This window comes from Caloenas nicobarica, chromosome 2, assembly GCF_036013445.1.
Source record: "Caloenas nicobarica isolate bCalNic1 chromosome 2, bCalNic1.hap1, whole genome shotgun sequence".
In the NCBI taxonomy this organism is placed as follows: domain Eukaryota; kingdom Metazoa; phylum Chordata; class Aves; order Columbiformes; family Columbidae; genus Caloenas; species Caloenas nicobarica.
In genome coordinates, this window is record NC_088246.1 from 49,458,363 (window position 1) to 49,486,166 (window position 27,804).

The 27,804-nt window shown below is 36.0% G+C and overlaps 1 protein-coding gene and 1 long non-coding RNA gene across 7 annotated transcripts; both read right to left on the reverse strand.

Moving 5' to 3' along the window:
* Nucleotides 1–19: 19 nt before the first annotated feature.
* On the reverse strand, nt 20–27,801 carry NT5C3A (5'-nucleotidase, cytosolic IIIA). Of its 6 annotated transcripts, none has more exons than XM_065630329.1 (10): nt 27,491–27,801; nt 12,431–12,537; nt 5,597–5,695; nt 5,064–5,133; nt 4,319–4,365; nt 3,847–3,932; nt 3,483–3,572; nt 2,013–2,175; nt 1,348–1,548; nt 20–644 (listed from the first exon to the last, which is right to left on the reverse strand). In XM_065630329.1, exons 1-10 carry the CDS (start codon nt 27,600–27,602, stop codon nt 543–545), a joined length of 1,077 nt encoding a protein of 358 aa, XP_065486401.1. In that variant the 5' UTR covers nt 27,603–27,801; the 3' UTR covers nt 20–542. The 6 variants fall into 6 exon arrangements, with proteins under 6 accessions (XP_065486401.1, XP_065486398.1, XP_065486400.1 ...); XM_065630326.1 differs by having other exon boundaries at nt 27,465–27,542; XM_065630328.1 differs by lacking the exon at nt 27,491–27,801 and adding an exon at nt 12,895–13,040 and having other exon boundaries at nt 12,431–12,542.
* Nucleotides 8,444–9,833, reverse strand: LOC135986343 (uncharacterized). The gene is made up of 3 exons (XR_010605871.1): nt 9,656–9,833; nt 9,055–9,118; nt 8,444–8,935 (listed from the first exon to the last, which is right to left on the reverse strand). It is a non-coding gene; the product is annotated as an uncharacterized LOC135986343 (long non-coding RNA).
* Nucleotides 27,802–27,804: the final 3 nt, after the last annotated feature.

Sequence of the window (27,804 nt, forward strand, 5' to 3'; positions counted from 1 at the left end):
AAGAAACACATTGTCTGAATTAAGTGAATAAAGCATTTTTACTGAAGAAAAATATATGTATGAAAAACTTCTGTGAAAGTCTGTAGCATATGAGTAAGATCCTTCAGGGTACAGCTGAGACTGAAATATCTTATTTGAAAGAAGAAAAGGCAACACAAATGTGCACACTGCTTATTCACAGAATGTTTACATCTTCAATTTTACAAGATAGCCACATTTTCTAAAATGCTCCTCTGAAATGCCTGATTAAAAGACAGTGAACCATGGTATCCCATCAGCAGCAGTTTATCACATCTACAAATTCAATTTAAATTTAGTTGTAACAGGAGTGTGAGAAAATAAAGAACAGCGTAAGAGTGGTAAAAGGAGCCTCTAGTTGACAATTGATAGCATATGTATTTCAAAATACCAAAATGAAGATAAAAGTTTTAAATTAAATTAAACAGTTCTGTAAATGAGTAATAAACACATCTAAGATAGCAGACGTGTGTTCTTCTGTCCAGTTGCCTCCTGGAAGGAATGGAGTGACTTGAGACTGCAATTTACAGGATTTTCTGTAGGATGGAGTTGGCAACTTCCAGGGATTCATCTTTCACCAAGACAATATCGTAAGAGTCCATATATTTTTCCAAAAGCTCATCTACCTAATTCCAGAAGGGATAAAGAGAAAGGTCCGCTTAGTTATAGAATTAATTACTGAAAGACTTTTGGGCATTAAAATATTGCCCAGTCTTTCCACCAAATCGAGGGAATGAGCCACGCAAATCTGCATTGTTCCTATGAGAAGACAGAGTAGGAGTGGCCTGACATAACTGTGTGTTTCAGGGTAGAATACCTCACGTTTATTCCAGGTTCTCACACATAAATATACTGAAAGAAAAACTACTTCCTCAACTTCTTGAAAGGCAGAGAGAAATGCAAACCCGAAGTTTTCTCTCTTTTGAATGCAAATGGACGTGCATTGTAACTTAGTGAACAATCAGTTCTGTGTCTCCTCCAAAAAAATTCGTTATTTTGAAGATTACAGTTTTGCTCAGTTACAAATCCAGTATGGGACGGAGCCACAGGGATTTAAGAGAATTAATTTCTCTAGCCTCTGAATTTTATTTCTCAACAAAATACCATTTTGGAAGTAGTTCACTACAAAACCCAAAGCAATTTATATTTGTGTTTTTGTAGCTTATGGGTTAGAAAAAAAAACTTGAGGCAAAAAATCCATGAAATATGTTTGAAATCTTAAAACCAAATATGGGCCAAACAATTTTCATATCTGAAACTTGTAATAATGAACTGGTTTTGAACTTAAAATCTTTCACTGGAAGTTCACAATGTTATAAGGCTACTTACTTTATCATTGAGATAGCCGATCTTAAGAATGTGTTCAACATTTGCTACTCCATCTGCCATACTCAAGTCTCCTTGGGAATCACCCAGCAGTATGATGTTACTGTTGTCTTTTAGTTGTTTGAAGTACTCTGTATTCTTCAAGGCACCATCATGTTTGTTGTAAACATGAATCAATTCTCCTTTAAATCCTTTTAATATTCCCTATAGAAAAAACTCCAATGAAGTTATTTCTAGTATCATATAGACAAGATAGAATCTAGAATAAAATACCGATGTTACTGTTGAACTAGCATTGAACTATGTGATCTCCAATGATGAATGAGATAAATTACTGTTAAATAACATAATGACTGTAATAGCATTGTTAAGACGAGACAGATGGTGATTATTCCTGCATGGAGGATGAGCAGCGCTGTCCTGGGCCAAGTGTGAGGTTGTCATTGAAGGAAATGAATGGTGTCTGAGTCACACCACACTGACAGGTTTTGAACTGTTATACTCTGGTTGTTTTTTGCCTGGGAGAGAGCTTAGTATGCAATTCTCATTTTCTTTGGGAGGGCAGATGGCTGCATCTGTTGCATTAAAATGTTCATATTGTACTATACATATAAATAGCTACTAAATACCACAAACAGTCATGTTGAAATGTGTTATTTCATACGTACATTTTCATCAAAATCCATAAAATTGGAAACCACTTTGACATTGGAATGGTAGACTCCAGCCTGGTGGATAACTTCCTCAAGAATGTCCCCAATCCCAGCAGAAAATATGAACACAGGAATATTATGTTCACTGAGCTTATCAAAGAAGTTCTCATATCCTTCTCTGTAACACAGGATGTAAAAACAAATCAAATCTCAGGTAAAGAAAGCCAAGAAAAGTCAGAAGACATTCACACCATCTTTGGAAAAGAAAAATAATTTCCCTGAGCATTTCACTTTATTTCCTTCACTTTGCCTTTTCAGCTTAGCAAGAACCATCAACCTAATATAAAGCATGAAGTTTTAGCAAGAAACTCTTGCATCAAGCTCTTTGATCTTGATCTGTATAATTTTTTTTTTCCCCAAGGACCTAATCATATTTTAAAGATGTAAAAACAGCTGCCCCTCCCCAAACACCCTAGAAAAAGCCAGTAACTAGCAGAACTTGCTGTAGCTAGTATCAGGGTGTACATTTTGTTTCAATCTTCCTTGCTTAAATATTGGACTTTCTAGGGAGTTATTACCATAAAGCAAATTTTGTTTTGTTTTGAAATCCTGGAAACATTTATTGTCACTCTTTCCTGAAGCTTTTTAGTTTTCAGTACCCAATCAAAGGTATGTATGGTATTTAGGGAATAAGATAATATTATCTCTAGACACTTTCTACATGCAGACATTGATTGGTAGAATTTACATTTAAAAAACAATTATGATGAAAATTTTTGAGGGAATTTTAGCCTATGAATGAAGATTCAATCCACATGGACTTAATATTTCAAACCGGTAGAGACAGTGTGCTCGTCTGTTTTGCAAAAGAGAGAAATTTACTCAGTATGATAAACACACACTTCCACAAATTAAGTCGTAACATCTTGTTTCAGTAGTCCAAAATTTACAGACAATTTTGGAGAAATGTAAGAGAGATGGGAGCCACAGCACATTTCAAGCAAGGATTTAGCTGGCTTTTAAACTTGCCTTTGGCCATAAAGGAAGAAAAATATTTAATGCAACATATGAAACATATTCCTCAAGTCACTGCATTTTTATCTTGGATAAAACTATTACAGGAAATGTTTTTCAAAGGAACAAAGTTGATCTCTACATTCCTCTTATAAAAAACCGAAGAGCTACCAGTACAATTTCAAGAGGATGAAAGTTGAAAGAAATTAAGTTTGTAGAGACCCGACTCAAATTTTTTTTTTTTTTTTAAAGCTCTCTAGTTTATACAGTGTGATCATTGTAGGATTTAGCTACAAAATATCAATAAAGCAGAGGCATGAAGAGTTCACTGTGTTCCCAGATTACAGTGTCACATTTTCAGGAATGTCTTTGGTTGGTTGGTTGTTTTGTTTTTTTCCCCCTTGAAAACACACAATAAGAATCTACAGAAAATGTTCCGAAACAGTACTGTTCAAATCAAAAGAAACTTACTTCAGCATAACGTCAGATTCCCTCACAATTTCTGCAAACTTATTCTTTTGTAAGCCTTGTTCAATGAGTAGTGCATGAGATTTATTGTACCTAGAATATAAACAAAAAAATGGGTGGAAATCGACTTGTAAAGGGGAAATTGACTTATAAAGGTTCATCTTTCACTAAATCTTGTGATGAAAATCATCCTGTATGGTTAATTCTTGCTCATTTAAGTTAACAGCAAAGCAAACACAGGTGTTACACAATGCTCCAAGAGGTTAATTCAGTTAATGTGTTAGCTAAAAGCTAATTACTGCCATTAATTTTAAGAACTTATGAAATCTAATCTTAGTACAGTTTGAAGGTGGGAGGTGTGTCTTACCATTCTACCATATATGGATATTTTTCTTCAATAGTGAGAGCTGGATCAATTTCAATAGCATAATAGGTTTCTTTCAGCTGCAGTAACTGAAGGGAAAAAAACCCCAGATGTTTAATGTATTTTTGTAAAATAACACTTAGTATTCGATCTAACCAATTAAAGTAACTTCCTTTATTCTGGTAACATTTAGATAAAATGGAATCTGAAATGCTCTTTGAACAGACAGCTTGTAAACATATCTTAAGAAGTGGATGCTGTTAAACTGAATCACATGCCACTATCAAGAACCCAGATATTTCTGTTCACTTCTGTTAGTGACTGGATGCCTCACAGTCAGCGAGAAAGCTCAGAGAGCTCTAAGGATTTGAAAGTATCTCTTTCCTCATGTTGTGTAATTCAACACACAGCACAGCCAGGGAATAATAACAGTCGTCTGTACAACAAAGCAAGAGCTAGTAGTTTTTCTGTTTACCTTTTTCCGACATTCTTCTGTGATGAGCTTAGAGTTATCAATGATGTCTAGGGAGGTGGAAAAAAAAAAGTGTTAAACAAGATGGTATATTTCTTTTACTTTACAATAGTGTAAATAGCATAGATGACAAAGTTTGATGACACACCACTAGGTTTCCTCAGAACTTTTCTTACCAGCAACCAGTAAAAGGCACATTTTTCTTCATTAGCATGAAGATGTCTTTCCCCTCATCTCTGAATTAAACAGTCAGTTACAAGCTCTCTTAGGTGTTTCTTGAGATTTAACTGTTTCTGAAATTACCAGGAAGCATCCTATATGTTTTAGGATTTCCACTTCATTAGTAAATGGATTCTCTTTGTTCTAAAAGGCTATGGCATAAAAATGTCAAGAATACTGAGTTTACTATCCAGTTCTTGCAGGCATCAGAACTCCTATGCGCTCTTAAAAATAAAAGTCAACCCTATCGTATCTAGCCACTAACTTCTTTATTGTTCAGAACTTAATGTTTTAATTGTGAATGACAAGTTATCTGATTTTCATTTACATAGATTGTGATTAAAATATGTATACATAAAATCGCATATAGACAGTTACTAGAATACTTCTTCATTAGGATGTACAGGTTAGGTAACAAGTCAATATAAAATCTCACATATTAGGGAATAAATTGGATAGAAAATTAGAATCCAGGAAAAACTGAAAGGAATGAACAAACCAATCTGTATTAAAAAAAAAAAGTACTCACTATGACAAGTTGGACATCTTTTTCCATTGTAGGAAAATCTACTTAATGTCATATCAAAATCTGTAATAATCTATTTAAGGAAAGAAAAAGCAAAACTGTCTTACAATACGGAGGGACAAAATAAAGAATGGCTAGAAATTCTGAATGACCAACAATAGTTACAGCTGAGTAGCATATGTGTCACAGAAATCGCCCTATTCTATTGAACTATTGTAAGCAAGAATATCCCATAAGAATAGGGTTTTTTTCTAAGAAAACTGTTTTTCCAACTCCTTTGGTCACAATATTTCTCAAAATTACTACGCTTATATGTTTATATCATTTACTGGCTGAATTATAGTTGAATCACCAAGGACTATTAGAAGAGTTAGCAGATATCTAAATATTGGAGAATTCTGGAAGGCTGACTTCTGTTATATGTATATATATATTTTTTTCTTTTTTTCTTTTTTTTTTTTTTTTTTTTTTGGCATAGAGCAACAATCACATGATTGCTTTCATTCCAATCTGGTTAAACCTTATACTATCTTTACCTGAAGCTTTGCAGCTCCACCTTTGATGAGGCCACAAATAATTTCCTCTACTCTCTCTGGGTCCTTAATATGGACAGTCTTCTTCTGAAATTCTGGCATCTATGAAGAGTAAGAACAAAGACAAAAATATACTTACAGAGGAAAACGTCCTAGGAAATACCTGCTATCCATCAGACTGGAAGCTCTGCATCTATAAACAGTTTCACGTGACATCAAGATATGCTCAGGACAGAAAGGCAAGTTAAGAAGAAACAGAAAATACTCTGCATGTATTAACTGATGACTGCATACAGTTCTGTTTGCTTTCAACATCTGTTTTCATTTCCTTCCCTGAAATCAAATTATTCAACAAGTGACACAGAAAAGATAATTGTATTTGTAGGAAATAAGGGAGATACACAGAAACAGGACAGATGGGATCAACTTGTGGTTCAAGTATGGCACTTGGAGATGGTGAACCTTAGTTGGTCTTTGTGCCCTTAAAGTTTCAACGTAGATAAAGAAGACAGGCTGATTTTAGACACCCATTGTTTTGCTGAGAATGCTGCACGTGGCAACCGAGTATTCCAGTACAACAAGGCCATGTGGAACTCCTGCTCCCTTGCCAGTCTTCGTTTTCCATTACCTATTTTACTGCACACTTTTGAAGTAACATATGCTCTCACACCACATATTCCTTTTGAATGAAGAATATTTCTTGAATATTATGATAAACGGTGAATTTGGTGAAAAAGAAAAAAAAAAGAAAACCAACAAGCACCCCTCCCCAAACAACACCTTCCCAACACCTTCCCCACCAAGCCTTTCCTTACTCTAAAAGTTTCTCTTCAACCTTGGAGAAATGGTAAAAGAACTACGTATTGACAAAAATTTCCTGATTTAGCATGTATTTCCTTTCTTTAAAATAATGTATGGACTCTTTCTAAAGCAAAGGCATCAGACATTTGTAATCTGTCTCCATTGGCCTACATGAGGAGTATATTTTATTTTTGGTATATAGAACTTCAGAGATGAAGAAGTGCTAGGAATTACATTTTCCACATTCTGATCATTCGGATTTTCTTTTCTTATACCTAGCATGTAATCTTTGCTGCAATGAGCTAATTAAAATAATAATAATAAAAACCCACAACAACCAACCAAACAACAACAAAAAAAACCAAACCACCTTCTATTTTCAGACACATTTCTGGAACCAGAGTTCTTATATCACCAATTGCCACACAACACATTCTCTTCCTGTTCTTGACCCTACCAAGGCTTTTGTTTATTAGTAACAACCAACTTGCAATCTAATTGCAAATAGGTTATCATTTGAGAAAAAGATGATATTTTCAAGGCTTGCAAACACATGCTTCTGTAATGGAAAAGACACGTGTGCCAGGGAGAAGAAGGAGCTGCAGGTACCTTTAAATATTGGCTGTAGTTCTCTGCCCTCAGGTAGGAACAAACTATTCCAGCTACATCATTCTCCGCAGATACTTGTCTAACCCATTCTTTGAAACTCCGCTCAAATATTTTTCACTTTCCTCAACCATGTATTTTAGTGGTCGACTGTCTTTATGTTCAGAAAAGTTTACTTAGTCTCTGTTTAACCTTCCTTACTATAATTTTAGGTCATTCTCGTTGGAGGAAAGGGTTCTTTTTCACAGGTGCTCAGTGGGTATTTTTCCCTTCTTCCTGAACTAAAGAACCTTAGTTTCTTTAATTCTTCTTTTGCAGAGCACAGTTTTCTAAACCTCTCAAAATTCTTGATGTTTTCCTGGCCCATCCATTTGAACCACACTGTTCTTAAAACACAGCATCCATACCTGGATGGACTTCAGCCCTTGTCTTTGAATAATACCTTTGCATATACATTTGAATATATTACTTTGTTAGTAGTAATATGGTGCTAATGATTCAAATTCAGTTAGTAATGACCAAGTATTCTTCAAAATTACTCCTAGGCAGAATCAGGTAGTTGTACAAAGTGCTGGATTTTACATTTTGTCTTGTTGGATTGTATCATTTCTTCCACATCGGTGCTCCTGTTTTTCAATATAAGAAATAATAATAATCCCCAGTCTGCTTACTGCTACTTTCTGGCTGATATCCTCAAAGATACTAATGAAAACATAAATCCTTCCGAAACCCTAATTGCAAGTCTCTGATAATTTTTCAAGGTTTACTACTTCTTTGCTTTGTAAGTCTCATAAAGACACAAACTCAATTAATTTCACTTAGTTTGGAAGTTTTTTTTCCTTTGCCATCCTATGGCAAAGACATTTTCTGTAAAAGTGGCATCTCTTAAACCAAGACCGTTGTCGTCTATGCGGTTGCGGTGCCTTGCTACTTTTATTAGCACAGCAAATTCAAAAACGGTAGATTAGGATTGGTTTCCAACGATCAGCTACATCCCAGGCTGGGAATCATTGAGAAAGCTAATGAGTGTTAAAAAACCACCCGAAAAATATGCATTAAATAATCCCCTGCTCTTTTGAGAAATACATCTACAAAGCATTCACAATTTTCAGCAGAAATATGTCAACGGATCTAGCTTCACAAAAAAAATATTAACAATCTGCAACTCTTTAAAGGTGTTTTATGGTATTTCTTTTTAATGTTATGCAGTGCTGGTAGACAAAAGTAACATTACCACTTGCTTGGTGGGTATACAGCACTTTTCTCTATAATGAAAGATAAAGCAATTTGACTCTGTTTTGTATTTTTTTCACTGTAAATTGATTAATTCCTTTGATGTTCAGGAGGAAAATTAGATATGTATTTTTAGACTTGGAATGCAAAAATTGAAAAAAGTGAAATCTAAATGCATGTTTTTGTAAGAAGTAGTTCAAACACTATCTGGTTTACTTACATACTAAGCAATAGACTTCCTAATATAACTGATTTAAACTGAACAGATGTTGAGGGAGATGGAGAGATGGGAGGCCTTTCGTAAGTTTCTGAAACAACCCGAGGAAAAACCTCCTTAGTAAACACTTCAGTAAATGATGTTAAACAAGACATTGCTTAAGATTTTAAGTATGATGAAAGCTTCCTGCTTTGATGTTGTAAACTGATACTCCTACTCAAAAGCAGTTTTTAAAGTTCATTTATTTCTAATATGTCTTTCATTTGTACACAAGAATTGAATTCAGTTGAAGAGTACTTTAATTTAGGGAAAAAATATAGTCTTCTGCAGCAAGTATAAGCCAGACAATTTCAGTCTTGCAGGCACTTTCATAGGCAAAAACAAGTCTTCATTACGGATATGGCATCTGATAAAGCCTCAGCCAAATATGGTTAGTCAAAATAGCCACCGTCCTCATCACTATTTCCTTGTATTCGTATCTGCAACTGAACATTAAGCAGCAGTTCTTTTATTTAGGCTTTATCATTATTATATTAGAAGTAAACAAAACTGTCTAATAAGCAGTCACCAGTTTTCTGGCAACCTGTCTCCTTCAATGTCTTACATTTCAGCCCAGTCTTGTTTTTTTCTTGTATATTTACTATTCTTCATAGTTGAAAGAGACAAGCCTATTCAAGTTGAAAAGAACTGATAAGACAGATGGAAGAACAAAGAGTAAAAAAATGCTAATAAGAAAAGTCCAGTCAATCTGCTAAAATTGTCTTTCTATGAATTGTTTAAGAGAGCTCTAGGAGTCAACTCAGTATACACAAAAGGCCCAAAATTCTGATGCACCAGTTGACTGGGAAGAACACATATGGAGAAAAAACGAAATAAAATACTCCACAGCAACCAACAGAGGCAAGAAAGCAAGCTTTTTGCAGCAAGGAGCTTCCACATACAGGTCTAAAACTATATAAGCACAGGAAAAGGAATTCATGTTTCATTCTGACATCTGGAAATACATTGTATTGAATCACTTATGTGCCCCTATTCATTCTGTCATTTTATGAAAGTGTGAGAAGAGTGTAGCTTTCTTACCAAGGACAGCTATACATTACTGAAATAGCTCAGAGGCCGATATCTCATTTAACACACATATTAAAAGATGACAACTCCCAAAGGTAATTTGTGGTTGGCATACACACTGGCCACAAATAACTTACAAGTTTCTAGTCTCTGACTTGCATAAGGAGCTTTCCAAGGGAAGCAAGGAGAACAAAACTGAAAAAGATTATTTTAAAGGTTGAGCTTAATTGCATAATTGAAAAGGCAAGATCTGCTTGTTTGTGATAGCAGGTAACTGGAATAAGGATGCAGGAAATTCTTTTGTAGCTGACAATGTTATAGTCATACCTTGATGAATGAACAGTAATGGATTCACGCAGGTTTGGAAATCCCCCAGTCCTACAAACCACAGAATGGGTCATTTACAACAAGGATAGTTCTGAAAATTACAAGTCTATTTAGTACATAAGACATGCATCTGTGTAGCTGGCTTAAATAAAGAGGAAAAGTATTTACTGTAAAGACTGTATTGAATTATAGTTTTGAAATAAGTTTTCGCATATATAACTGGATAGCAGGAGTGCAAACAGAACTGCTTTTATGTTGTATCTGGGTGCTGCTTATATATATTGTTTTCTTAGTATTTGAGACAGTGTATATCTAAGTACATGCTGCGTCAGTTAGATTATAAAACAAGAGTTGGTGATACTCACTAAAATGAAATGCAGGTATCTAAGTGAGTTCACAGCTGCTATAGTTGGCATTTCCAATCTGGTATCCTAGGGAATTAATAACTGATTGTGTGCACAACGTGTCAAGTCATGTTCTGGAGTTAAGATTATACTGAACTTTTGAATCTACTGAGTGCTGGAGGTAGAGCAGTTACTTCCCTCCCCCTACCCAGCAAAACAATGCTAAGCCCCTATGATTAAAAAAGAAAAAAAAATAATAATGTCCAATAAAAAAGGAAGCTTCGTATAAAGGACAACTGTGGGACCTTCTGTTGTTTTCACTACCTGTAATTTTAAGTTAGGAAGGATGAGCTGATGAATGACTTGCTATCTTAACTACATGGAGATATGGCTCATTTCACAATCAAACTCTGATACACAGCCTGAAATATTACTAGTAATAACTAAAAATTTAAGAGGTTATCATCATAAGTCTGCTAAGTCATGCTTTGACCAAGGATATAAAAAACCAGGGCAAAGTATTTTTATATTGGTACCCTGAAAGCCTACACTACTTGGCAAATACAAAGTTTTCTTAGTTTACAAAGACTAATCTAGTCCCCAATATCACTGCTAAGAAAACACCCTGCATTATGGGTGGATAAAACTTCAAGGGAACTTCTCTATAATTCTCAATGATTGATAGAGTACTTTGTTAGGTGTCAGTAATTCTGAATAATGACTGTTCTCACACTTACAACATATTACAAATATTCCACAAATTTCAGATGACCATAATATCATAAAAGTGATAAGACAATGAATAAAAACTAGCTGTAATACTATTGACAGTATATGAATTTCAGTTATCCCGCAATTTCTTTTTTTTTTTCTACTTTGTTGGTAACCTTCCCTTAGATTAGACTAGGTTCCAAACCTTTTAACTTTTAATATAGAGGACACACAAGGTTGGGCTGGCAAGGAGAGGGAAGTATTAATATTATTTCTGAACAAGGAAAATGAAGATCAAAGTGATAAAATGGATAGGATTCAATTATTTGTAAATTTTAATTCTAGTCTATGGTGACAGCTTCCAGGTAAAAGAGTATAAACCAAGAATAAATTACATTTATTTTGGGAACTGCAGATGCCTAATTCCAAGGTCTGAGACTAGCTATGACATACACTTACTTATGGACATGCACCAAAAAAGGCAGGGCATGGCATCATGATAGCTGTGAAATTTGATACCCTGGCAAGCTGCAGAAAATAGGTTTCAGTGTTCTTGGTGGAAGAAAGTAACAGTTTGGTGAAATTATAAAGCAAAGGGTCACATTCCTTAATTTATACTTACATCTTATTTTCCACCCCCTTCTTCTTTTTCATACTATTACAGAACATTACCTTCATATACTTACTCTACAAAACCAAGCTTACCGAAAAGCTTTTGAAAAGCATGCACGTTTCTTCATGTAACTTCTGCTATTTGCAATGTGTGAGTTGCAAGAAGTGGGGAAGCCATAACAAAAACCACAGAATGGGAGTGTCTGTGTATCTTTTCCTCCATCTATATATACTTATATATGTATAAAACAAATTCTGGCTTTAATTCAGACAATTTGAATTTTGGTCCAAGTGTGCAACAGAGGTTTCTCTTAGCTGCCCCAGCTGTTAGTAGGCTTATCTTTTAGATAGGAATATTAAAAGCTACTGGATGCGAGTACAGTCACATCAGTCAGTAGCATAACCTGAGCTCAGGACAGATATTTATTAGTTTATAATCACCAAACCCCAAAACATAATAACGTTTTATATTCATACGATGTAAACTCAAATATGGTAAGAAATTCTCAGTAACTACCAAATTAGTCTTTCAGAAGTTTTGCCAAGAAATAGCCATAAGACTACTTATCTAAAAAGTAAATAGGCAAATGTTATTATGGAAGTGAAACAACAGAACACTGAGTATCTTCACAGTTGCTTGATAACATTCTGCAAAACTAGATACCCAACACAGGTTATATGAAATAACTGGAAGCAGCTTCACTACCTAAGCTATTTTAAGAAATGGTATAGGATGCATACTAAAAATAATTTTTCCTGGGTTTTTTTTGGTTTACTTATTTACATATTTTTACACTTAATGGACTGGATTCTGATATTTAGTTTGGAAAAAAAAAACCCCAACATATAAAAAATCTGGAGAGCGTTCACAGAAAACATGACAACAGCATTTTCTCTTGTGCTTTTAACGGAGAGTACCTGTGCGTTGAGCTTAGGGCACTCCTGATTCTTCTGTCCTTGATTTTGTCCTACTGCAACAGCATAGGTGGCAAGCAGAGTCCAGAGACGCAGGGCTTGCATACAGGCTGCCAACAAAAACCAACCAAATCCTTTTAAGAATTGGTCTGCTATATTATGTGATCTTTGCTATTCCTGCTGTACAGAAATAAAAGCAGACATGCATGGTCCATAGCTATGTCACTCTGAATATACCCACACTTAAGTCTACTCTGATACATATTTAAAAGTAGAGAAACATTTAAGTTGAATTAAAGTATTCAATAAAAACTGGTAAATACATTTATTCCTTCAATGCTGTTGCCAATTCTGTGCTATCAAATTTTTATTTTAAAAATACAATTTGTCACAATAAACAACTGTGAGTAATGCCTCAGCTCATAACCCTGGTACTGCCGACAGAAGCTATGCACACTTACCAGAGGGTTTTTGCAGGAGCAGCTGCAGAAGCAAAAGAAAATTCCTCTTGCTTGAGAAACACTAATATAGCAGCACAAGGTGCAGTTGAGGGCGTTTCCAAATACAGCCTGACTAATCCCCGTGCAAAACCCCAGGGTCCTGTGACGCACATCAGCACTGCGCAGCAGTTTGTTGTGCTCAGCAGTACAGCCTGTCAGGCTTACAGCCGATCAGCTGGTGTACCAACAACAAAACCTTTGACCTTCACTGAATGAACAGCTTTCATGGATGCAGCAGGCAAATTTGGGCTGCTCCAGCAAAGGAAGGCACTTGTTTTTCAAAGCAGAAGTTTACTACTTTGTTACTTTTTAACTCTTTTACAAAATCTTTCCAAGTATTTTAGGATTTCCTGTTGCAGAGTGCCACAAATTTCTTACAGCTTATTGACACGGTCTCATTAATGTTTACACGGGAGCACACATTTATTTGTGTAGAAGCAGAGAATTAATTACTTAATCTTTGCTTTGACTTTAATTATCTATGTGATACTGAAACAGGAAATCGAGGAGGCTTGTTTGTCAGGATTTTTGAGACAAGGCAACTCGACGTGCTTTCAGAAGTTTGTCATTCGGCATGTTGCCTGATCAAAGACAGTAACTAGGTGACACAAAAGATGTATTTAAAAGGTTTTTTTTTTTTTTACTGTGAGAGCATGAAGGAAGTATTGTCTAATCATATTTACACTTGGAAGTTGTGTAAATGCTTGGAAGCGTCAGGTGAAGTTAACTCTTGCTGTAGCAACAGTGCAAGCTTCCCTGGACTATCCCATAACTCATGTTCAACCTTAGGTTTGTGATCACTATTTCAGGCTGCTGGAACTAACTACAAACATCAGGCCAATTCATATGTAGCCATGAATGTGACCAGTGCAATTGTCAGAACTGAAGCAAGGGCAGATTAGTAGTGTAGCACATCCAAACCCCCATACGCTATAAACCCCACTCCCCCCACATTACCAGGACTCTAGAAATTCATTAGTTATGAAAATTTTAAGGTGGATGTGCTGTTTTTCTACATGTAAAAAAAAATCAAGACTTTTTTCTGAACGGTACAGTGGATCCATGTGTTTTGTGTCCACATTTCAACCGTAGGCCAGCATGTACTCTCAAGATTCTTTAGACTCTGACCTGCACAGAGTACTTTCATTTTTTCCAGTTGTGCTCTCTGCATTTTGACCCAATTAAACAATCAGTGAATACTTCAGCTGATAGAAAACATGCAACTTTCAGCAACACTTATCCTCTTAGAATTGAACGAGATCTCCCAAAATGTACATGTTAAGGTCTGCTCTATCCCGAAGCAGCAAAACAGTCTGAAAGCTATGTTCGAAATACAACATAATCCCTGCAAAGACTACAAACAGTAATTACAACAGTAAACTGAACTTACTTGGCCTTGCTATTTGCCAGCTCCTATTAATCTACTTGTTGTCACATTTGTACACTGTTGCAATAGGCAACATACAGGGAATGTTACCTTTTATAGTATTTTGATGTAGTTCGCATGCTTTTGGTTCACAGTATTTCCATAATAATGTTTGGGAAAGCTATGTATAATGCAGTATCTTTAATAAACTTGAATTATTTATACAACAAAAAGCTGTAGCTTATGTCAGTGCTGAATTTCCAATTTTAAAAAGTCTTATGAACAATGAAGTAAAATATGCTTCCTAGATCAATCATGTAGTTCAGGTAAAGGCATCACTTGATATATTCAATTTGCAAAGTACTTGTCTTTGAGCTTTAGTATATTTCAAAGGTGACAATGGTACTGAAAATTAATTCTAATGCTATCAAGAATTTAAAGAAAGTTAGCTTGCTCTTGATGAAAGTTGGGGAAACAAACAAATGTGGGGTTTTTTTAAATTTACATACAATTTAAGACTGAAGAAAAGAGTTGCAGAAATTCAGTCCAACTTTTACAGCCTAATTTTTGGCATAGTAGACTAATTAGAAAGCATTTAAAATGAATGATTACGGTGTTAGTGAAAGAGATAGAAAATGACGTGAGCGAAATTTCTGTAAACATTAATACAGCCAACACCTAGTTCTTAGAAAAACATGTACTTTCACTTTAATGAAAATGCCGTATCTGAAACTCCTCATCTACAACACAAGGAAGATCGTCTTGCAACTCTAAGAAACCTTTGTGTCAACACTTTAATTACAATAGCTGCTACTGACCATGTTCTGTTACTGCTGATTTGAGTCAGTTGAACATTTTGTTTACAGTGTTTAACTTCTGGTATGAGATGAATTAAAATTACCACTTCTTTTTTTTAAAGAGACAGAAACAAAGTGCAGCATGACATTTCTACTCTGACAATACCAAAGGTCATTTAAATATATTTTAAGAACCATGAACTAAAGAGGTATAGCTATTTCAGCAGATAGGTTTATTGTAACCTTTTCTCTTTGGCTGAGGGCCATATCTCAACTGCAGAATATTCTGTGCAGAAAAAGAGAGAAGAAAACCTCAACACTTAAAACATTAGATGTTTTGTCATTCATATCAGACTAGGAAAAGGTTCAACTTTATATGGTAGTGTGTTAGGTGAACTTGGTTTGTAGAGATTCAGGATGCTCTCAAAGAGTATTGAGCAAAGAAAAACTGGTTCTACTAGCCCTTACACACCTCTGCCCTAGGTTGCACCTATTTGTCAAAAGAAATTAGCACAGCACAGATACGTTATGTAAGCAAGTAAGCTGAACTTTTTTTTTTATAAGTAAAAAGTTGAATACTTCAACTAAACTGACATCGGCTTCTAAAGATCAAGAAAGAGATCATATTTAATACTCAATTCTGTTCATTAGAATTAGAATATTTGCTACAAAAATTAGAGGTGACTGAATCCTGTCTACAGTATAAACATTAGTTGGTGGCTTTTCATGAGTTTACTACCTTTTGTTCTTGTTCGGTGAGCTTCTATAACTGAACAACTTTGAATCTATCCCTGTATATATTGCCCAACTTTAATTGAGAAACACCTTGTTTTATTGCAGGGATCAATTTTAAAGATTAGGGAACTGTATTTTTTTTTCTAATTTTGCTTTTGTAATAAGTCTACTTAATACATATTTTCCAAACCAAACTACTTGATATAATCTCCACGAGACACAGAAAACTAACTGAACCTTAGCACTCGAGTACCAAAATCAAGCAGAAGAACCAACATAAATGAATTTAATTAAAACATGATTTTTATTCATGCCCTAGTGAACAGAGTTAATGAGCAGCATACTGGTTCCAGCAATAGTTTTTTGTATTTGTAAGTGACAATTACAAGGAAAAGAAGATAAACGTTCAGTTTGATGAAGCTGGGGTAAATAAAGGTTTAGAAGGATGCCTGGCAGGAATTTTAGATACCACTTATTTTTCCAGTACAGGTTTGGTGTAAAAAAATGCTAGCCATATTTACAGCTGGTATGATGCAATACAGAAATATTATTTGTGTATGAAAGTGTGTGTGTATTGAAGAGATGACTCATGAGGAATGTAAGAGATTCTTTAAACAGAAAGAGCTTGGATAGCACTTGCCATGGAAAAGTGCTAAGAACATGTTAATGACTGAATTCATTAAATTGTGACAAATCCAGAGAAGATACATGCTACAGTGAAGATCTTAACCTGAATAGTTTTAAGACTTAGCAGTACCATTTTAGCTGAGAATTTGTGTTGTCTACTCAGCTATCATATTTTAAAAAGGCAAAAATAAATGCATGCACAGAATTGATTAGAGGAGGTAAACATTATCACAAGACATATTTAGCAACTTTATTTGATAGAGATTTTCTAGATCTGATCAGAGATCAATCTTCCTTTATAAGACAAGAGATAACTGATGATCATCTATAGTCTGAGCATTTATGGCTGTATTAAGCACAAAGTTATCAGTGCTAAAACATATGCTTAAATGTCTAAAGAACAGCTAAACTTGTTAAGTATTTACTCTTGTGTTTAATAAAACCATCACTATGATGTTGCACTTACTGAAAAAGAGCATCTCAATAAAACCACTGTCATTCATTTAAAAAGTCAGGCTACATAAAGACAGTTGAATTCAGCAAGATAACTACATCTTTTAAGCATGGAGTAGATTATCAGTTTCATTAGGACTAAGCAAAGGTTTTAAGCAGTGCACAAGAACAATGATTATCTTATGTTGAGGTCATGCAGTGAGATGAATTATTCTGGTTTAATGATCTCTCAAGGTAGTTACTCTGTGATCAATGACGTCAGAATTGGAAGGTTGGGTTTTGGTTTTGGTTTGTTTTTGGGGTTTTTTTGTTTTTTTTTTACAACCAGTTTCTGCAGTTCTGGAAATCTAAAATGAATACAGTTTTTACCTTCAATTTGAAACATGTAGGAAGTCATGACTTGGAATTCTATATGGAACTGATTGTTCAGATGAGAGAATAAAAGATACTGCAGCATCACTGTCTCTTATGCACCTTCCTTTTGTGCTTACGAAAACACTCTAAAAGCAGAGATCTCTGCTGGTGATAAATTAACAGACATTTTGAATTTTACAAGAAAGCAGGAATGAAGGCAAGCCAAATACATTGCTTACTTGGTATCTTGAAGTCCAGCTAATAGTATATGGGGGCAAGAGGTTTTGATGGACTTATACATTAATCAAAGACATATTTCTCAAACACAGAGTTATTGTTACACGTTACAAAGCTCAGAAGGAACTGTAACGACTGTGGCAATAGAAGTCGACACTTTATGCATTATTTCCAATGCTCTGTAGAAGTCTCTGAAGAACAAATATTAACTAGGGCCTGATTTTCCAGTATTTCATGTGATCTCCTCCTGTCAGTTATTACTCCAGGAAAAAAATCAGTCTCTGAGAGAATATATGGGGTACAGAACCACTTCTGAAGATTCTGGGATTGAATGAATACAGCTCAGGGCAGGCACCTTTTGCCTTTGACTGTATGTTGGGGGAATCACCTCATCTCTGTACTTTGCTCCTACTTCCTCACTTTGGAAGGAATTAATCTTTATCTTTGAAACTGGTAGGTTAAAAAAAAAAGTTATGCATTGTTTAGTAATCAGAGAGTATCTGGAAATGATCAAATGATCTTCAGTCAGTAACTAGGTATCTTGGAAATACTGGTCTATAAATGTCAGCCTAGTTGAGCCAGAATTTAACCTGACTTTTTTTCTTAACCATTCCTCTCCTCCCCTTGCCAAAAAAAACCCCAAACCAAACTAAATGTAAGCAAGCTCAGACCAACAAAAGAAGTTATTTTATTATGCTTAAATTTTACAAATGGCTTCTAAACCACCTAGAATTGAAAGAAGAAATCAAAGTTGTGACAATCAATGCAGAGCAGAAGAAAACTGAGCCTGTTTTCATGGCCTTCATACTTAGATTTCACTGGTGCCTATTCTACCAAGGTTTTCTGGATAGGCCTCTTTATAAATCCATTATGCACTTACAGCTTGACTACCAAATGCAGTTCTGGCTGCCCTGCCTTACAGGGGGTAGAGCAGAACTGGAAGAGGCGCTGAGAAGGGCTGTAAAGATGACCTATGATATGAAAAGCTTCCATACAGTGAACAATTGAATATAATAGAATTCTTCAGCCTGGAAAAGAAATGTCTGGATGGCATAAAAAGGTTAACAGGGAAAGACTGTTCACCATCCCTTCCAGTGTAAGATATAGAGGTCATCAACTAAAATTAACAGGAGGCACATTCAAAACAAATGAAAGTAGTCAGCTACAGGTCACAAAACTAAGTAAACTAGTAAGATGTAGAATTCCCCTCTGGTGATACTTTAAGTTCACACAGCTTTAAAAAGGTACTGGATAACAACATTAAAAAAGCTCATCTTAAATTACAGACACTGTCTCTGAAATACAAGCTGCTGGAGGCTGGGAAATCATTCTGGAAAAAAAATCATGACAACTTGACACATTCTTATGCTTCCCCTGGGCCTCTGCTATAGACCAGCGCTAGACAGATGATACTATCTGTATCAGGCAAGACCTTTCATGGAAGGTAAATCAACACTCCCTGTTTGTAACGTGATGACAGGGAGAATCATTTGCTCTTCATGATAGTGCTTCAGTTTAATTTCAAGTATCTTATTTTTTACCCTATCCTTCCTTTTTTTCTAATGTTTTTTCTTCAGAGAGCACAGATACAAAAAATTCATTTTTGACAAATCCGAATTTTTGAATTTGAGTGGTACTCTCATTTTTCTTTAGTACTGCTATGATAACAGAACAGACGTTGGAGTCTGGCTATCTGAAAGATCCACCTCTCTTATAATGGAAAGAATGCTTACAGGTGAGGTTGTTGGTACAATTAATCCTTCTTCAAAATACCTAGTCAAATTCTATACTGGATTCTAAGAACTGGCAGTATGTAGATACTGTGGTATATTTATAAATTCTTAATTAGCTATCAGGTGTGCAAAAGCTCACCTTGCATAATAATGTAATTTTGATGACCTATACTATTTTTCTCCAAACTGTACATTTGCACGTATACTTGTTATAATTAAATATCCTGTATATATCTATATGCGCATGTGTTGAAAGAACTTAAAACGAATGCTTGTTTCCCTAGAAGCTTCTCATGTAACACTATCTAGAACAGAATTTGTATTAAGGCCAAGGCCTGGACTGAAGCAGTTGCTGCTGATTCTCTTCTTCTCTTATCTGCTTCTAAGAAAAAAAAAAAGGTCTGCTTAGATTTTTTTTTTTTTCACTAAGCCTAAGAATGCTGTATCTAGATCAAATAAACTCTGACCCTTGAATAGTGGAGTTGCAGGACCCAGTTTGAAAGCAAAGTCAGCAGGACAAAGTTTAATCTACAATGCATCACCAGACCCTACAATTCTGAGGGAAGAATGTAGTGCTAATATAATATTCTAATTAAAGTTCAACATTGAGACTAATTAAGTTTTTAACTGTTAGGATCTCTTTGAGTACAGACCCTTCTTTAAACTTATTGAAAAAAATAATCTGTTAACTCTAAAGATGAAATACTGCTACCATACACTCTTTTTAACGGTAATAGCAGCATGATGACTTGAGGCATGATGGATGGTTTCGCCTCCATGTCCCATTGTTTTATGGGTGTTTCTGACTGCTGGATCCATTCAAAGATGCACCTGGATGCTCCTTATTTTTTGCATCTCTGTGTATTTGCCCTCTGCAAGTGATATAGGACATGTTCAAAACCAGTTTGCGGCAATACGACCACTACTATACTTTGTACTATACCACTATTACTACTTTTAATGTACCAATACTGCCAATGCTTTGTTCTGATTCCCACCCATCAGTTTCACATACAATTTTTGCATGGTAACATGGAGATCAGGTTGAGACTTACCCATAACTGATTTACACTGTAAAGGCAGATGGAATCCAGGATAAGTGTTGTGTTAATAACTGCTAAGTGTAAAAATTACACTTTTAGTCTGATAACTAGTAAGTTTACAACAGAGGGAAAGCTTTACAGGGACAAGATTAATGGTACATTTCACTGATATTCATTCTGTCAGCATTAATAAATTTGGATTATTTCAGTGATCCAATTTGCAAAGTAGACAAACAGTTCTTCATATAAGAGTGCAAGAAGGAAGCTACAGCTAACAAGTGGGGAAACAAGTAAAAATAAGTACATTTGAACAGGAATCTTTCTTGGTGGCAAAACCTGCTAAAGAAATCTGAAATTCTGTATTCAGACACTTAATGAACCTTCAGTGTCCAAGTCTGAGCTTTGCCCCACCCCTTTAAAAAAATAAAATTACAAATTAAATAACTTTTTAAAAGGCTGGTATATATGAAAGCAGAAGCCATATTTCCTTCTAGCAATAGGTATTATTTACATAATTTATAGAAGTGTTACTACAAATATTTTTGTAACTATTGTCTGAGATAAGTCAGTGCAGTTCTGTATTCTTCTGTGGCACTACTGAACAAAAAGAAAACAATAACTTTTAGTATTTCAACATGTCTTCTTTGACCTGCGTGCTGCAACCTTATGCACATGTCCACTTGTATTAAAAAATGCCTCATCTTTTTTTAACATTCATGTAAAACACACTGTTGATATAAGGATTAACCAAATTAGAAAAATCCAGTGGACTTTTAATGAGCATCAATATTTTTTTCCTTAAAAAGTTTGAAACTCCACACATACAAACCTAAGACAGAGGTGACAAACACAAGAGCCACAGATTCCAACTTAATGGCACAATGCCAGTCAAGCTGCTGTATGATTGACATGGGACTAAAAATCTGCCTACTGCAGTCGTCATAAGTTCTTTGATGTTTTACAGCAGCTGACCATTGGTGATTGATTACTTTGGGGTAAGAGAAAGCAGCTGGTGCCCAATAACTGGTTGACATTACTGCTATATGAAGATCTCTGCCCAGGAAGAAATAGTCCCTACAGATCAACTGCTGCACAGTAATGTGACTGCAACAAACCCAGAGAAAAAGTTAGACTTCATGTCCTAAACTTTTATTTTCCACATCCTTCACCACAGTATACTTACCCAGCTCTCTTGCCCAGTATTATCTGGCCTTATATCTTTGCATACTTGTGAGGAAAGGAGGCCAGGACAAATAGCTGTGAGCTATTCCTGCCTCTCAGTTGCACTTAGCAGGTGATGAGATCAGCCAAATTGCTGTGCTGAACATCTGACAGGCAGCAGAGAAATAGCTGCTACTGTAGGCCCTCTGCATGTAGGAGCAGCTCAGTTGTACGTGTCTGACCTGGAGTCTGGTAGTGGCCAAGAAATACCAGTCATTGTGGGACTGGATTTCTTAAATGACAGGTTATTTACAAAATAGCATATATCCATCTTCAGAGATCTACTGTGCAGATACAAAATTCACACGAGTGCCACCTGCTGCTCTACACTGTCTGCTGCAGCTCCACTAGCTAAAATTTAAATCTTGAAAATTAATTACCATCTGACAAACGCACCAAATTATAGCAATAAAACATAACAATATACTTCTCTTCTGATATTCTTCCTTAAACTCTCTCCAAGATGTACTCTTCAAAGAACGTGAAGAGTATACTGTAGTATACTTGCACAAAATATGCAGTATGCTTGCATAAGCACACATGGAGGGAAGAAAGGGGGCTGATGGCTTCAAGGTTATAATCAGGAATTGGAACTAACCAACATAGAAAAAGATTATGTATTTTGCATTATGCAATCCATTCAAGTGAAAATAAAAGGTAAGAGGCAGGTATGGATTTTTTGTTGTTTTGTTTGGGTTTTTTTTTTGTTTGGTTTGCTTGGTTGTTTGTTTTTTTGGGAAAGATCTTCAAAAGTTCAGGTATTTTTGAAGTTTCCAGACTTACACAAATTGTGACATTTTTACATTTACAGGTACATTTTAAATTGCTTTTGAATTTACAGCTAGTATTCTCCTGCCTATAAATGCATGGGTCCATGCCCTGGGTCTCTTAAATGCCTATATCGATCAATTTAGATATTTTTTTTTGTAAAAGCTCATAGTTCTTTTAAACTCAAGACTGACTGTTGAAATGCTATGCAGCTTTAACTCACAGTATGAACAAATTTGCAACGATATGTGTATTCAGAGAAGTAAAAAATATTCTTACTGCTTATATTGTTTGACAGTTAAAGGTAACATGTTTAATACTTGAAGTATTTGCTATTGGTCTTAATCTGTAAAAAGAGTTTAATAGAACAGATGCCATATACCTTAGCCAATAACCGAGAGTTATCACAAAAAAGAGAAAAATCACTTGAAAATATGTCTTAACACATACCAACATTTATGAAAAGGCAAACATACTCCAGGGCATAATGATTCATTGAAAGATTGTTTTTGTGTCTTGGAGAAAGACTTTACACAAAAGATAAAAGAAAGCAGCAAACAAGCTCTTCAGAGTCTATACCTACAACATATATCGTATCCTGGCAGTTACTTATATTTACTACTTGGAGCTCAATTTTGAGGTGTACTTCATCATCATGTTTTTGATAACTGTTATAACTAGTATAAATGAGTCCTAAAGAAACTAATGCAGAATTAAAGATTTAATCCATCTTCCAATACCCATTCCTTGTGAGAATATATGTTTCAAGACCTACTGAATTAAAAGAGAAAAAGGCAGTGGCAATCTCAGAAAATTAAAATCTACTTCTGAAACAGATGGTTAAATTGTAGGATCAGCTTATTATACTAAATAAAGTAAAATATTAGTATGTACATAATCTGTATAGCAGACTTTTTGATTCTTAATAGTGTTAGAAGAAAACACTGCATCAATTTTTCTTCTCCTAGGATCCAATTTTTTAAATTTTTCAGATGAATTATTTTATAGTGAGAATATAAACCTATTATTAGTATCTAAGTTGTATCAACACGAGCTATGCTTAAAGTGTTTTTCCTGGCCTGTGTAAACGTGCTTTACAAGCCACATTCTAGGTTATTCTATATTATGATTATCTGTTCAAAAAGCCTGTGGGCAATACAACCTTATTTTAGTAATGCTGGTGTTTATCACTCTGTCAGTGACATTTTTCTATGGAGGAATACAGTCTAAACAAAACCCAATTTTAATAGAAATAGTTACATGGCATCTCCAGTACTCTCATCAAATTTAACTTGGTTTTAAAATTTTAACAATATTCTAAAAATTACTCCAATACTCTAGTTGCTAGTAATGTATGGGCTTATAGTCACACGTCAATAGCTAAGGGCAGTATTAGGTCTCAGGAGTTTTTCACTTTTCACTACTTAGGTTCATATCACGGCACCATTCTTTGGAACAGTATTATTCCCACATGGATCACCTCACTGGATAGCTCTCAAGGTCACAAGATTTTAAATATTATCACTGAAATACCCAGAAAGTGACAGTGTCCTGCAGTGGTGTCATTGGAGTCCACGTTCCTTCCATTCTCCTTTTATTGATTCCAGTTTGCTTAGGCTCAAACTCATCTTTGTAAAGGAAAAAGTTATGAAGGAGTTTCACATACTAGCCATTTAGATTCTTGCATATGTATGCTACATGTTACATACTCCTTTACTTTATTCTCCAGTTGGAGGTTATCAGTGTCTCATGCCAGAGTAACAACATCATAGTTACTATAACAACTAGTTACTAACAACAAAACAAGAATCAAGAAGTGGAGTGGTACGTGATTGCTGCCAGTTGTAAAAGGTCTGTATCCTTCATCTGTGGCACAAATACTCTGATGCCCTATGAAATAAGAAGCCAGTGTCACCAGAGACTGGCAAGTAAATAATAATAATTTCTTTTCCTCCCCCAACATATTAAAAAGGAAACTGGCCAGGGACATTTAACAACTGCTGGTTGAAAAGTTTCCTGTAAAATGAGAAACTGCTTTTTAAGTTTTTTGCTGTTGTTGAAATTTGATACAAAGTATGTTTTTGCAGGTAATTAGATCCTCTCACTTCAGGAGAAATTTCAATGGAGAAATAGACAAATGTAACTGTTTGCCCAGTTTGCTGGAAAACAAACCTGAAAGAATAAGTCTCAGTTTAAGGTATTCTGCTATTCTGTTTTCAACCACCTCTACTATAGTTCTCATCCTTATAAAGCAAATTCAATAAAAAGACTGAGGAACAAGCTGCTAAAAAAATGCAAGGTTCTAATGACTTTGTTGATGAAAGAGATGAACAATAAAAAATACTGTTATTTCATTAAGCAGTTTTTCTTACATTAACCCCATATTTTAGTTATTATGGGCTATTCCTTACAGATGAGTGGTTTTGAAAGACTTGGGCAACATTTTTCACTCTAGTTTGTGAACACCTGTTTTCTGCTAAGTTTCTAAAATGCTTTGCAAAGAGTAACCAGGAAACTGGAGTCTATTGTCAGCAGAATTGATTTGCTATTTAAGGATCCACAACTTTGTTGCAAACTTGTCTGTGGCCTGAAAAATCCAAAAGATTGAATGTTACTGTAAGGTCTAATCTCTTTTTAAAGAAGCTATCAAACATTATCTAATAAGTTACTTCAAGAATCTAATTAATTATTAACCTTCTCTTTAAAGTTAGCAACCTAGTGGCTAAGTTTTACCTTCACCTGACTGTAGGAATACTTCTACAGTTTCAAAGAAACGGCAATTTGTCTGTGCAAAGTAAAACAGAAGGCTCTGGGAGATAGTTGCTTCTTAATACACAGAGTAAAACTTCATGTGACTGGCTATATATTTACTGTTAATGCCTCTGTTACTTCAGAAGTGGAGCAAAAGTAACTCTGTTTACATGTATCACTGCCTAAGGGAAACTCTGTATTCACAAACTTCAGATGGTCAATGAAGACATAACATTAATTCTTTAATTACAAACTTATTCCTTTGCTTCCAAATAAGGTACAGTAATTTTATGGTGTCTTTATTAAGCTTGAATTTGCGTACCAGGGTGATTACTTTGCTAAAGAATTCATCTACTGAAATGTGAGATAGATATTTATTAATTTATTGATTTTTATTATTCAACAGGGAAATATGGTTACCCTTATATTTTCCACAATGCTTGAGAATCCTTTCCACTTTTCTTCACATTAAGCATTCTTGGCATCATAATCCCTGATATTAACTTGTCTTATAGATATTATATTTGATTTGTAAAGGTTGCTGTCTTTTTAGCATTTAAATGCTGCTGTAAGTCAGCTTTTTACTTACATTTGTATCCTATATTGATGTAATTTTATTTTAACTAATAAAAAAAGTTTTAAAAAATTGCTGTAGTTAATTATAATGAAATAATATTTAACTGGTGAGGATGCTTTTGCTTCTGCCAAGAAAGGCTGGACCAGATGACCCTTGTGGTCCCTTCCAACCTGGTATTCTATGATTCTGTGATTGAAGTCACATAACTAAGGTGTAAATAGGCCTGCTCCCAACTGATTTTGATAAAAGCTATAAATCAAACCAAAGTCTAATGTTCCCCAAAGAAAACCTGAACCAAAAAAATCTACTGAAAATACAAGAACAATCTTGTAATTTTAATCTAACACAGAAGACCAGCCTGGTAACTCATGTATTAGAAGAAATACATTTCAACAAAACCGTATTGTTGCCCCCCACACCTTAACTTACACTAAATCACAGACTGGAAAACGGCACCTTCTCCCCAAAGCTCAAAGGAAGGTCTCTTTTGTGATAAACTAAAACAGTCTTTTAAATGTTATATATTGTCCACATAACTCTAAAGTTCTAGTATTACAGTACTAGAATTAAAAAAAAGGAATAATTTATAGTTAACCAGCGTTATGCCACTGTAAGTTTTCAAATGTGCTTTGTAAAATCCTCCTATAGAGTCCAAGTCCTTTTCAAGAAATAGATCTAAAACCTCTCTGAAGTGGCAATCCAAACATTCTGCTCTCCCACAAGGTGTTGTAAGTGGGCTCACACAAACTAAAAAGCAAGACACCGCCCTTCCAAATTCTTGAATGATGTGACTGATGACTAGAAATAGCATCCAAACATTTATTCAACAGTAAGTATGATGACTTGATGATAAGTAAAAATGCACAGTGGAATTCTTCTCTGGACCCACGTTATCACAAACTGCATTTTATGACTTCCACTGGCAAGTGTTGCATCGCATGACCAACTGAGTAGTTAGACAGCTCACAATCCACATACAGAATCCTAGTTCTTAGCAAAATCTGTTTCCATGTCTAATTAAAAAAAAAAAATCTGCAGTAAGGTTTTGCAATCAAGAGCACAAAATATCCATCAGGTAACACCAAGTGACTTGATAATTTCAGTTCTGTTCTTCAGTATAGTGGTGTCCAAATCAAAAACTCAAATTTTGAAGGATTTCAGCGTAATCAGCATATTATTTAAACTAAGACATTTTACCATCCAGTTACTGATAAGCAGATAATTAAATATGAATAATACCCTAAATAAGTTTAACAGGGGCAGTAGTGAGAGAGCTCCATCTTCCTTTTATAGTAACTGTGAACAGACATTGCTTCCCAGTTTCAACAGCTGGCTGAACACCCCCCCACTCCCTTTCTTCTAAATGAGTTACAAGCAGGATTTTAAATTACCACCAAGACCTATAGCTTTACGCATGAGGGACATGAGGGAGAGACGGGGTAGAGCAGACACTTCCAGAGTGGGTGGATCATGCTGTGGTGGAACCGCTGCCCCTGCCTCCAGTGTCTGTCCTTAGGATCAGAAACTGGGCTCAACACCCCTCCTCCGCCCCTTCGCCTCAGGGGGCGGACACAAGACACAGCCCCACAGATCTGGAGAGGAGACCTATCTTAACTTTTGGTGCCGGCCAGCAGACGAACCGCCGACGGTAGGATCTGTAGGGCACGTATGAGAGGCAGAAGGGACTCGAATGCTTTGGGCAAGGGGCTGGTATTTGGGGGCGGCCTTGCGGAGCGGGGAGGGACACCCCCGTGGGGAGCCGGCCCACCCGGGAAGCGCCGGCCTGAGGAGAAGGAGGAGGAGGGCGTGCGGCCGGAGCTGGAGGGCAGCCGGCCTCCTCCGCGTCGCCCCCGCTCCCGGCCTCTTACCACGTACCATCTCGATAATCTTGGTCTTCCTGCCCGTCTTCTTCTTCATGGTGAAGATGTACTGGGCCAGCACCACCCCGCCGACCAGGGCGCACACGCTAGCGCTGGCCACCGCGCCCATCTTCGCCACGGCGGTCCTGTCCATGGTAGCTCGCAGGGGCACGGCAAGGCGCCGAGAGTCGCTGCGGGGAAGCGGGGGGCGGCCCCTCGCCGCTCAAGGGAGGGAGGGGGGTGTGGGGTCGCTCCTCAGCACCGGTCCGAGCGGGTCCCCACCGACAGCCAGACCCGGCAACGACAGCGCCGCGCGCCGCCCGCCCCCGTCGCACGCGCCCCGCCGCCCCAGCTCC